The sequence below is a fragment of the Carcharodon carcharias genome, chromosome 27 (genome assembly GCF_017639515.1).
Source record: "Carcharodon carcharias isolate sCarCar2 chromosome 27, sCarCar2.pri, whole genome shotgun sequence".
In the NCBI taxonomy this organism is placed as follows: Eukaryota; Metazoa; Chordata; class Chondrichthyes; order Lamniformes; family Lamnidae; genus Carcharodon; species Carcharodon carcharias.
In genome coordinates, this window is record NC_054493.1 from 14,500,149 (window position 1) to 14,513,175 (window position 13,027).

Sequence of the window (13,027 nt, forward strand, 5' to 3'; positions counted from 1 at the left end):
TTCAAGAAGGAGTCAGATATAGTTCTTGGGGTGAAAGGGATCAAAGGGTATGGGGAGAAAGCGGGAGCAGGCTATTGAGCTGGATGATCAGCCATGATCATAATGAATGGCAGAGCAGGCTCGAAGGGCTCAATGGATTACTCCTGCTCCTAGTCTCTTTGTTTCTATAAGGGCTAGGAGCGGGATTAGACTGGATGACCTGCTCTGCCATTCAAAACGATCATGGCTGATTTCAGCCTCAATTCCACTTTCCTGCCTGTTCCCCATGATCCTCGATTCCCTGAGAGACCAAAATTCTGTCTCAGTCTAAATCTCAGTCTTCAACATCTTCAACGATGGAAAGTGAAAATGAAACTTTACAGGACTGAAGGAGGCCATATGGCCCATCATGTCTGTGCCAGCCCAATCCCACTATCCAGTTCTCGTCTGTAACCTTGTAGGTTACAGAACGTCAAGTTCCTGACTTTATTGGGGTTATGGTCAGTCTCCACCTCGTTCCCACAAAATAATCACAAGAACCTGAATTGTGAATCACAATGGTGGGGCTTTTACCCAGCATTCCCCATGGTAGAGAATGTCCCCTATCCACACCACAGGAGACCAGTGTACAGGCTCAGTGCTCCCCAATGTTTGGAGCATGCACAGTGTCAGTCATGACCACGGAGAGCCACTTGTTTGTCGCTTCTGCAACCGTAGAGGGAGCGATGGAGCCGGCAGCTGGACGGGGAGGATTTGGAAACACTGTGGATCCGGAAACCCTGAGGAATAATTGTCAGCTTCTGGTTTGCAGCTGCGGGGCTTCTCCCTCCCAGGAACAGGCCCAGGTTAACGGCCGCCATCCTGGGTCAGCGAGTGGAGGATGGTTCACGTCAGAGGATGGGGGAGGGGGGACAGTAAATAAGAGGTTACACTTTGGACTCAAATCAATGAGGAATCTGATCTCTTTTTGGGAAACTGTTAACAAATGGCTCCTTGTAAAATGAGCTCAGGGTTACATTGGGCAGGAAGAGAAGCAGAAACCAAAACGGGACAAGAGACTGAGTTTAAATTAGTTAGGGAGAGAAAGAAGGAAGTAGGAAGGAAACCCTGGGAGGATTGGAGAAACCACTTTCACGATTGCTCATTAAATCTCCATACAGTAAGTTCTGGACACAAGATTGACATCTGATATTCTGTATGGTCAGTCAGGGTGATTCAGATAATTGGTTTGGTTTGATAGATAATTGATTTATGGAAACGTCATCACAGTGGCAGGTACTGAATTGTGATGATGATACAAATAAAACAAGTAATCATCATTCATGACGTAGTTATAGGCAATATTAAAATAAAGTGAAAATATTAATCAGTTAAAGGATTGCACAATTATGATCATTTCAGCATAAAGTCATTACAGTATGTTACAAAATGCAGGACTCCTTAATTTATAGAATAGAAATGAAAGGTCTACTGCACTGTGCATTTTCGATCATATGTTGTCAACTTGAGTTCATTAAACTCTCAATCATTTATATCCTATTTATGAGTTTTATACAGTTGGTGATCAGGCTGTCTTATAGTGTATTTGTTCCATAGCTTATTTGCAGATGTTATCTTTTCTCCTGAACTCCATTATACATTTACTTCCATGTGGTTGGGCAGTGCCTTTGAGAGGTGGGATTCTGGAGTTTTCTGCTGAAGTCTAGACAGAGGTTTACCCACATTTCAGCAAGGGAACACACATTCAGACATTTGATTGTGTAAAGTTTTGTCACGAGTCACGAATGAAGTGAATTATTGAACATTTTGCTATCTCTGTAGGATTTGTTGAAAGAATTAATTATCCAACACCTTATTTGGATTTTAGCCTAGGGAGGAGGGAGTGTGTGTGTGTGGGTTGGGGATTTACAGCTTTGGGGGAACGAGAGGAAAAATGTTCCATAGGAACTAGGATTGTCTGTTTTGAATTTCTGTTCTGGACTGTCAGTGATGTTTATTGTAATCTCCTTTTACAGGGCTTTAGAAGGTAACTCGATCGGTAACTCGAACCAAAAATCATATCAAAATCTGACAGAATGACTCAGTTCATCAAGACCTGAATATCATCGGCTTTTGAATGTGGAAGGAGAAATGTTTGTCTGTTCTGACTGTGGGGAAAGATTTCAAACAACAGGAAAAGCACCAAGACACACACATACCTGAATGAGAGTGTTCCAGTGCACTGACTGTGGGATGAGCTTTAATCAGTTACACAGCCTGAAAACAAACAGAATCATTCACTGTGTGGAGAAACCATACACGCATTCTGTGTTCTGTGTTTGAACGAGGCTTCAACTGATTGTCCAACCTGGAAAGACTTAAGGACACAGACACCATGGAGAAACCATGGAAATGTGGGGACAGCGGGAAGGAATTCAATTACCCATCCCAGCTGGAGATCCATCGATGCAGTCACATCAGGGAGAGGCCGTTCACCTGCACAGTGTGTGGGGAGGGATTCACATTATCATCCAGCTTACATATACACCAGAGGACTCACAGCGGGGAGAAGCCATTAACTTGCTCTGTGTGTGGGAAAAAATTCAATTTTCTATCCCAGCTGCTGAGACACCAGCTAGTTCACATTGATGAGAGGCTGTTTAACTGCTCTGATTGTGAGAAGAGCTTTAAAAGATGAGAGGACCAGGTCAAGCACCAGTTTGTTCACACTGAGAGACAGTTCAGTTGTTCTCACTGTGGGAAAGTGTTTAGACAATCACTGAACCTCATAAAACACCAACAAGTTCACACCGGGGAGAGGGCATTCACCTGCACCGTGTGTGGGAAGGGATTCACTCGACTATCTCACCTCAGCTCACACCAACTTGTTCACACTGATAACAGACCTTTCCAATGTTCTGAATGTGAGAAGAGCTTTAAAACTGCAGTGATCTGCTGAGACACCAGCGAGTTCACGCTGAGGAGAGGCTGTTTACCTGCTCCATCTGCCAGAAGGGATTTATTTGTTTGACCAACCTCAAGCTGCACCAGCGAGTTCACTCTGATAGGAAATCTTTCCAATGTTCTAACTGAGAAGAGCTTTAAAACTACAAGGGATCTACTGATGCACCAGTGCATTCACACAGGGGAGAGGCCATTCACCTGCTCCATATGTGGGAAGGGATTCACCTGTTCATCCCACCTACTGACACACCAGCAAGTACACACTGGAGAGAGGTTGTTCACCTGCTCCGTATGTGGGAAGGGATTCACTGGTCTAGCTCACCCCAATTCACATCAACTTGTTCACACTGATTACAGACTTTTCAAATGTTCAAAATGTGAGAAGACTTTTAAAATCACAGGTGTTCTGCTGAGACACCAGTGAGTTCACACTGTGGAGAGGCCGTTCACCTGCTCCGTAGGTAGGAAGGAATTCACTCATTCATCCCACTTAATGAGACACTAGCGAGTTCACAATTGAACAAAGGGGTTGGATTTTGCTGTTACCACTGCTGTTAATCACATACAGGACAACCAGGTTCATTCTGACAGTTGGGCTGATGTTAATAACCACGTAACTGGGCTGAAGTTTGATTCATTTGACAGGTCTCAAGATATTCATTTTGTTTGAAACATGGAGTGTCGTGTCCTTAATTTCTCTAAAATGAGAGGAGAATAATTGATGTCCTGTTACTGACTGCTGCTTTTTTGGGTCTTGTTTCCTTTCTAACTCAAGATTATTTCAGTTCTCATACCTTTGGTTACTCTCATGGACAACTCCCAGCTCCCCATACCTTCCAGAATGTCTCTCCTGGTCTTGGGATCCTGGGAAGGTATCTGTAGCACTCCCAGGGTCAATAAACACAAAACCCAGCCTGTTAATCACTCTCAACTACTGGACTTAGTGTGGGTCCCCTACAGCAAAAGTCAAATAAATCAGTTTTGTGTTAAACACAAAGTGTGTTGATTATTTAAAATATATGTAACACAAGTTAGTTCCTTTTGAAATGCTCTCCCTCTCCCCCATCCCCATCTCTGTAAGATTAAGGTTCGGGAGTCATCGATTAAACAAAAAAAGTGTTCAAGTTCCTCAGTGATTTTAAAGTTGTTTATTAATTATTAAGTAGTTTATTAAGAAGAACCAGATTAAATATGATCATAAACTAAATGGATATAAAATTACACCTGACCCGTGACAGGTGAGAGTGGTTTTGACAGCAGTCTCTTGTTCGATGTTTGCAGCTGCTTTCTCTTTTGTTCTGTCTTCTCGAGCTGACTGAGGGGTTAGGAAGTTAGGAATGTTTCTGCCAATGAGGACTGCCCCCTTTCCCTCTGAGCACCCGTTAAAATACTTTATTTCTAGGGGCTGGTAGTTTACACCATGTTAATCACTTGTTCGATTCCCCATCTGGTCAGTAACCTGAGGCGAGGTAGCCATGGTGTCACCCCCTCCCCTCCACCCTTGTCCATCACTTTGCTTCAAGATCATCTTGCAGTTTATCTGGTGCTTGGTATGCCACCTGTTAACTCCTGCCAGACACTTGTCTTGATTCTTCTTGGCTGTTATCTCTGTTTGTCCCTGGCTCTGGCTGCTAAGAACTGTTTTTTCAAAGTGAGAGAGAGAGACAGCAAAGTCAAAGTAACAACCTTGTGTCAGACAGTCTTATGCAATACCTGCTGATTCTATAATAATTCTGTAATATTCTTAAAGATACATCTCTTACAACACTCCCCTTTGAGAAGGAAATATCCTCACAACTGTTTCTGACTAACGTAATTATTTCTACACGAGCTTGTTTCCCTAATTTCTCGATTACATACCATAGATAACATACTAAAGCTACTGGAATTATCAGAATCATCGTGACAAAATATTAATCTGAATCACCCTAATTCAACTATACAGAATAACAGACATTAACCTTGTGTCCAGAACTTTCTGTGTAGAGATTTAATGAGCAATCGTGAAGGTGGTTTCACAAAACCTCCCAGGGTTTCCTTTCTTCCTTCTCTCCCTGTCTAAGTTAAAGTCAGTTTCTTGTCCCGTTTTAGTTTCTGATTCTCTTCCTGCCCAATGTTTTACAAGGACCAAATATTTTGATAGCTTCCCAAACAGATCAGAGCCCTCCTGAAACAAAAACAAAAATTGCTGGAAAAACTCCCAACATCTGTGGAGAGAAAGACAGAGTCAGCGTTTCAAGTCCGTATGTCTGTTCTTCAGTCTTTCTCTCCACAGACCTGCTGGGTTTTTCCAGCAATTTTTGTTCTTGTTTCAGATTTCCAGCATCCGTAGTATTTTGCTTTTTTTTATCAGAGTCCTGCTCATTGATTTGATCCCAAAGTGTAACCTGTTAAATTAATTCATCTCAGTTGGGTAGCAGAAAATAACCTGTGGCCTGTTTGGAGTTTCAATGGCGGTGCTGTTACCCAGCAATCCTCGCGAATGTGACTGCCCTATTCACTCGACAGGATTTCTCTCCCCACCCCCCCCCGCAGTGCGCAGGCGCAGTGGCTGGCTGTATCTGGAGCTTGCGCAGTGTCACTTTGCTCAGAGGCCTGCGAGTGCGGGAGACGCTTTTATTCAGAGGGTGAGAGTCGGTGGGGGGGGGTTGGGAGGAATGGAGCCGGGGGGGGAGGGAGGTGAGGTCTCATGTAAACACTAGGTGTAGGCCGAAATCCTGGATTAGAACCTCCATGTCCCGAGTTTGCAGCTCCGGCGCTTTTACCCGGAACAAGCCCTAGTTAACGGCCGCCATCTTGGGGCAAGGGGCGCATGCGCAGTGGGTGTCTCTGGTTCGGAGCCGGGACAATGGCCCATGACGTCACTGAGGAACCTCCTCTGGTTTGAGGGAGCTGTGAACATGAGAATCAGGAGCCGGAGTCGGCCATTCGGCCCCTCAAGCCTGCCCCACCATTCAATAAGATCATGGCTGATCTGGCCCAGGCCTCAATTCATCTTTGGTGCCAACTCTTCTTGTCCCTCAACTCCCAAGTGGGGGCAACTTTGGGCCCAATGTCAGATTTTACTGGTTTGGAGACTGGGTCTTGCCTGGTGTTTTCTTACAGTGTATGCATTTGCTTAAAATATCTTTCAAAACTTAGGGGAAAATGTCCTAATAACTGTTTGATAAGCATCTCTGCTCCTGGCTGCTGCTGACCCTGCCACTTGTAATGCCTTAACGGAGTCAGACAGTACAACTGCGCATGCACAGCATTGGTAGCAAACACAGCCGGTGAAGGGCAGGAGGACGCATGCACGGCCGCCATCTTTAGAAGCGATGTGCAGCAGAGGGCATGCGTGATCATCACTGTCCCTTGCAGCAGGAGGAGGGAATGTTGTGTCTCCTGTCATTCCAAGATGGCCACCAATACCCATCTGCACATGCGCACTGCTCCAGAAATCCAATGACTTCACAGCTGGAGCCTGCAACCTGGAACCTGGAGTGGGAGAAGGGAGAAGAATGAGGAGGGGCAGTATAGTCTAACACTCACAGCAATCTACAATCCATGCACATTATTGTGACGGCGAGACAAAGTTTTCAACATGGCTGTAGTAAAAGATCCCACAAGGAAAATATTTTACTTTTCCATCTGCATATTCTCCCCTTCAAAATCCCTGTAAAAGGAGTTTCCAAAATCCATCAGTGTCAGTTCAGGATAGAAATTCACAATATTCTCTCCTCCTTCTGACAGGGAGAACAGCAAATATGCCCTGCCGCACATTGCCCCCTATAAAGATGGCAGTCGCTAACCTGGGTCTGCCATCAGCATACAACTGTGCATGTATCACACTGGTAGAAAACACAGCCAGGGGAGAGTGGTGTGAATTCTTATCCTGGACTGACAGTGATGGATGTTGGAAACTCCTTTTCCTTGGGGTCTGAAGGGGAGGATTTAACAACAACAAGTCAAATTAAGAAAACCAAAAGAATTGTCTCCTCTGAATGTCGAACCTCGACTGACACATGACTTTTGTGATCTTCTTTTACAGGGTATTAGAAGATTTGAAGACTGCCAGGTTGTTCTCTGACTCCAGTGCTTCTGATATCTTTCCAGCTTCAGAATGCAGCAGGAGATTTTAAATTTGAAAACAGTGAAATTGTTTCAGAGGTGAGTGTTATTGAGCATTCTTGACAATTTAGAGTTTTTAGTGCTGAGCTCTGGTTCCATGGCTCAGGGGCTGATGTGACTCCTTTATTGTGGATCTCAATCCATGTCCATCCATTGCTCTGTTTCACCTCTGCCCTCCCTGATAACCATGTTTGATATTTTGCTGTTATTTCCACCAACTGTGGCCAAATGAGGTTTCCACTGCTGCCACCACACCCCCCCCCCCCCACAAAAAACCCCCACCCAGCTATTCACTGGGTGATTTACCAGCTTTTTTTCCCCGCAGTCAGGAATTGTTTTCTCCTTCACGAGAGATCATTTCTCTTCCGCTTCTAAGCTTATATTGACCATCAAACTCTGGTCCATTTTTATTCCCCATAATTCATTTTGCACACTCTGAAACATTAACTCTGTTGCTCTTTCCATAGTTACTGCCTGACCTGCAGAGTACTTCCAGCATTTGCTCTTTTTATTTTAGATTCCCAGTGGCTGCATTATTTTCCTTTTGTTTTATTGCAGATGTTTCTCACAGAATTGAATCTAAAAGCAGAGATGGACCAATTAAGAACTGATTGGGTGTTGGTTGCAGAGTTTGGCCCCTGGCCTCCATGGTAGGTGCTTATTCACATAATCATTGTGTGATTACAATACAGGAGGCCATTCAGCCTGTCATGCCCATGCTGGCTTTCTGCAAGAGCAAATCAGCTAGTTGCATTCCCTTGCCCTTTCCGCATAGCCCAACTTTTACCTTCAGGTTCTTATCCAATTCCCTTTTGAAAGCCTTTGTTGCATTAGTTTAAACTGGAGTGGAGATGAAGGAGAAGCTGCTGGATTTAACCCTGAGTTCTTTGGAACCCAGAAATTTCCAATGTGAAATTGTCGAGGGAGGTGGATTCCAGGGAGATCAGGTTGTTAAATGGACACTGTCCAAGAATGTAAAAGATTACATATTGTTTTTGTTTTTGGAATAAATATTTCTATAGATGCTTTTAATTTATTATACATATACATATTTTGAAAATTTATTCTTGGGGTTTTGGTATCACTAACAAGACCAGCAGCAGATATTACCCATTCCCAATTACCTGTGGAGAAGATGATGTTTGACCTTCTTGAACCACTGCAGTCCATGTGGTGAAGGTGCTCCCACAATGCTGTTAGGTAAGGAGTTACAGGATTTTCACCCAGTGATGATGAAGGAACAGTGATATATGTCCAAATCAATGGCAATAATGTGTATTTATATAGTGCCTTTCATGTAATAGACCTTTCCAGGGTGTTTCACAGGTGTGTTATAAAGGAACATTTGACACTGAGCCACATAAGGACATATTAGGGCAGGTGACCAAAAGCTTGGTCAAAGAGGTAGGTTTTAAGGAGTATTTTAAAGGAGGAAAGTGAGATGGAGAGGCAGAGAGGTTTAAGGGGGAACTGCAGAGCTTGGGGCCTTGGCAACTGAAAGAACAGCCATCAATGGTGGAGCAAATCAAATCAGAAATGCTCAAGGGGCAGGAATTAGATGAGTGCTGAGATCTCAAAGGGTTGTGGGGCTGCAGGAGACTACAGAGATTGGGATGATCATAGCCATAGAGGGATTTGAAAACAAGGATGAGAATTTTAAAGTTTGGTGCTTAGATGAGAACCTTTGTAGGCAGCAAGCACAGGGTAATAGGTGAAGAAGACTTGATGCAAGGAAACACGTAGGCAACAGAGTTTTGGATGAGCTCAAGATTACAGGGAGGTTGAATATGGGAGACCGGTCACGAGTGTGTTGGGATAGTTAAGTCTAGAGGTAACAAAGGAATGGATGAGGGTTTTAGACTCGGGTGGAGTCAGGCGATGTCACCGAGTTGCAGATAGGCAGTCTTGGTGACGATGCAGATATGTGGTTGGAAGCTCATCATGAGTTCAAATATGACACCAAAGTTGTGAACAGTCTGGTTCAGCCTCAGACAGTTGCCAGGGAGAGGGATGGAGTTGTCGGCCAGGGAGTGGAATAGCAGGGACTGAAGACAATGGCTTCAGTCTTTCCAATATGTAAATGGAGGAAATTTCTGCTCATCCAGTAGTGGCTGCCGGACAAGTCAGAACGGTTTGTGAATTGGAGGGGAACTTGGAGTTGGAGGTGATGCAGACCGAGTGGCAGGTTACCTTCCCTGAAAGACATTAGTGAACAAGTTAGGTTTACAACAATCCACATACACCTGCTCCCTTGGCCCTTCTGGATTGAGGATTTGGGAAGTTCTGTTGAAGTTCTGATTGAGTTGTGGATACATAAAGTCACTCTCCTTTATCCCCCTCACTCTCCTATCTCTCTCTCTCTCTCTCGTCTCTCTCCCCCCAGAGAGGCCAGAACCTTGTGTAGACCCAGACTGGGAGGCCTGTTCCCTTCTCTGAAGGACATTAGTGAGCCAGTTAAGTTTTATGACAATCCAGCAGTTTTCATGGTCACTTTTTCCTAGTCCTGGTCCCACAAATTACTGATTCATTCAGCTCAATTTCACAACCTGCCTTTGTGTTTTTGTGGATTTTCACTCACGCCCTTTTTTCTGTTTTACATCAATTTCACAGGGTATTAGAAGAGGAGGATTTGCAGTCGGGAAACTCAAACTAAACATCATGTCAGGATCTGACAGTCTCCCAGTTTATCGCAATCTGAATATCATCATCAGATAGTGAACATGGAGGGAAAAAGCACCGTTCACAGCGGAGAGAAACTGAACACGTGTTCTGTCTGTGGGCAAAGCTTCAACTTTTCATCCAACCTGCAGAGACACAAGGACACCCGCACCACGGAGAAACCATGGAAATGTGAGGACTGTGCAAAGGGATTCAATTGTCCTGTTAAGCTGGAATCTCATTTGGACTTTCACACTGGAGAGAGGCCGTTTATCTGCTCTGAGTGTGGGAAGGGATTTACTCGTTCATCCCATCTGCTTCGGCATCAGTATGTTCACACTGGGGTGAGGCCATTCACCTGCACCAGATGTGGAAAGGGATTCACTCGGAAATGCCACCTCATGGCACACCAGCGTGTTCACACTGAGGAGAGACCTTATAAATGTCCAGACTGCAGGAAGGGCTATAAAAGTTCCGGTGAATTGATGTACCATCAACGTGTTCACACTGATGAGAGACCGTTCAGGCGCTCTCACTGCGGAACTGGGTTCAGGCGATCATCTGACCTCACTGAACATCAGAGAACTCACACTGGGGAGAGGCCGTTCATCTGCACGGAGTGCGGGAAAGGATTCACTCAGTCATCCAGCCTGCTGAGACACCAGCGAGTTCACACTGAAGAGAGACCGTTCACCCGTCCCGAGTGTGGGATGGGATTCAGTAGTTCATCCAACCTGCTGACGCACCAGCACGTTCACACTGGGGAGAGGCCATTCACCTGCTCAGCATGTGGGAAGGGATTCACTCAGTCATTCAGCTTGCTGAGGCATCAGCGAGTACACACTGGGGAGAGGCTGTTCACCTGCCCCGTGTGTGGGAAGGGATTCATTAGTTCAACCAACCTGCAGAGACACCAGAAGGTTCACACTGGGGTGAGACCTTTTAAATGCCCAGACTGCAGGAAATGCTATAAAAGCTCCCGGAGACTCATGTCCCATCAACAGATTCACGCTGAATAGATACCATTCAGGTGCTCTCAATGCAGGACTGAGTTCAGGAGATCATCTTAACTTGCTGAACACCAGTGAATCCACACTGGGGAGAGGCCATTCACCTGCACAGAGTGTGAGGAGGGGTTCATTAATTCAACAACCTGCTCAGATCCAAGCAAGTTCATGAGTGATTGGATTTTGCTGTAAATAACATCCAGGATTGAATTATGTTCTTTGTGGTCTGTCTCTGCTGATGTTAATAAACTCCACCATAGTTATGGTGGTTAATATTCTGGATAGGAGTCAAATAAATCAGCTTTGTCTTAAACAAAGTGTGTTGAGTCTTTTTATTGTCTCTGAAACAAGTTAGTTCCTTTTGAAGTGCTCTCCTGCTCCCCTGTCTCCTCCATCCTCACCTCCAAACAACAAGTGTGAGGAGCTCCTGGAGCTTCTTTGTCACTAAGATTGAGACAATCTGATCAGCTGCCTGTGCTGCTTTCCACCCTTCCACTAGCTCACTGGGACAAATTGCCTTTAAAGTTACCCCCCCCCCCCCTCCCCCCCGTCCCCTCCGATCCAAGAACGTCCCTCTTTCTCTAGGCTCTCTCCCATCTCCCCTCATACCCTCTCAGGGCTCATCTTGCTCATGAGACCCACCTCCTGCTCCATCAACCCTATTCCCATGTAAATTGATCTTGTTAACAGTTCTCTCTCTTCAGTTGTTTTCCCGCTTTCCTTTAAATCTTCTGCCATTGCCACCTCCTTAAAACACAGACCCTTGTCTCAACTGTCCTTGCAAACTAAAGCCCCATTTCCAAACTGCCTTTCCTCTCCAAAGTCCGAGATTATCTGTCCAAAAAAAGCCCAATTATCTGTCCATCATTCCCGGAAGTCCGTATTTGAATCCCTTCCAGCAGATTTCAGCCTCTGCCACAATACGGAAACAGCTCTTCACAAATGACATCCCCTGTGACTGTGACAAAGGTTAAGTAACCCTCCTTGTTCTTCTAGACCAGTCTGCAGCCTCGACATGGTTGACCACACAATCCTCCTGCACTTCTCCACTATCACCCAGCTGGTGGGACTACTCTCGACTGGTTCCTTGCCAGAGCATCACCTTCACTGGTTTGTCTACCTGTTCCCACACAATTTCCTCTGGTATGCACACCAAGGTCCCTCTGGCCTTCAGTACTTTCCATGGTCCTGCTATTCACAGTGTATTCCCTTGCCTTGTTAGCCCTCCCCAAGTGCATTAATTCACATTTTTCCGGGCTGAATTCCATTTGCCACTGCTCTGCCCACCTGACCAGTCCATTGATATCCTCGTTTGTGAAGCTAAAAACAAATGTGGTGCTATTTAAAATCAAACTCAATGATGTGGGAGAAAATAAAGGGTAAAGAGAAAATAAAGACTAAACTCCCTTCCCCACCTGCCAGCCCAGCACGCATGTGCAGAAAGCGCTGCTGACCTGAGCTGTCTGGAGCGATCTCTTTAAGGACCAAGCAGTCGCCGCAGTCAGTTGGGGGGGGGGAGGGGGGAATTCGCCAAGTGGCTTCTCGCTCTGGCCGGAGCCGTCAGGCGGTTGCCTGGAAACCATGGCTGGAGGAGTCGGGGGAGCGGGGACAATAGGTGGGGGCGGGGCTCCCGTGTCCGCGCGCTGGCCTGCGGACTGGAACCCGAGAACGTCACCGCGGATCAGAGTGATTCCTATTGGCTGATTTAGGCAGAGTTCCATTGTGGACGTCACAATGCGGAAGTTGGACAGTGAGCTACAGACTAAAACTTCCTCCTCTGGGCAACATCTGTGAGGAGATCAATGCTTCCCCCTTTCCATTTCTTGTCTCATTCTGGGGATAAATTGGTGACTTGCAGGAACTGAAGGGAAATGAAGTGATTCCAGGGAGGGATTCCAGACTCTGAGAAGGCAGGCCGAGGTCTCGCTCTCTCTCTCTTAAAGACATTGACATCCTTAGCTCCTTCAACTTGACACATTTATTTGTCTGGCTAAATTAGGCTGGCCTCCTTCCTAATTGTTTACAATTAAAGGAATGGTTTCCCCAAGAGATGGCCGATATTTAAGGGAACATTAAATTAATATAGGACAGAGATATGTTTAATATTGTCATAAGGTACTTTTTAAGTATATAATTTATGGTTCTGTAAGAAAGTTCTTTTTTCATCTCATTATGTAATACTATTGCTATGTTATATATTTCTCCTACTGAAAGAGTCCAGTTGTCAATTTGAGTCCATGCTGACTCACTGTGGAATAATCCACTCAGCCCAATTCGTCCTCTACATTCTTGTATCCTTGCATGGTTATTTCTTTCAAGTGCCCATCCAA

General features: G+C 45.2%; 1 protein-coding gene across 5 annotated transcripts; it reads left to right on the forward strand.

Annotated features, from left to right (window-relative positions):
- Positions 1–1,998: 1,998 nt before the first annotated feature.
- Positions 1,999–10,981, forward strand: LOC121270416 (zinc finger protein 239-like). 5 transcript variants are annotated; one of them, XM_041175730.1, is made up of 4 exons: positions 1,999–3,383; positions 6,953–7,071; positions 7,591–7,682; positions 9,643–10,981. In XM_041175730.1, exon 4 carries the CDS (start codon positions 9,753–9,755, stop codon positions 10,707–10,709), a length of 957 nt encoding a protein of 318 aa, XP_041031664.1. In that variant the 5' UTR covers positions 1,999–3,383; positions 6,953–7,071; positions 7,591–7,682; positions 9,643–9,752; the 3' UTR covers positions 10,710–10,981. The 5 variants fall into 5 exon arrangements, with proteins under 5 accessions (XP_041031664.1, XP_041031667.1, XP_041031665.1 ...); XM_041175731.1 differs by lacking the exon at positions 1,999–3,383 and adding an exon at positions 5,477–5,549; XM_041175732.1 differs by lacking the exon at positions 1,999–3,383 and adding an exon at positions 5,993–6,028.
- Positions 10,982–13,027: the final 2,046 nt, after the last annotated feature.

Coding starts and splice junctions, on each gene's coding strand:
- LOC121270416 (XM_041175730.1), top strand. CDS start 9,753: ATGGAGGGAAAAAGCACCGTTCACAGCGGAGAGAAACTGAACACGTGT.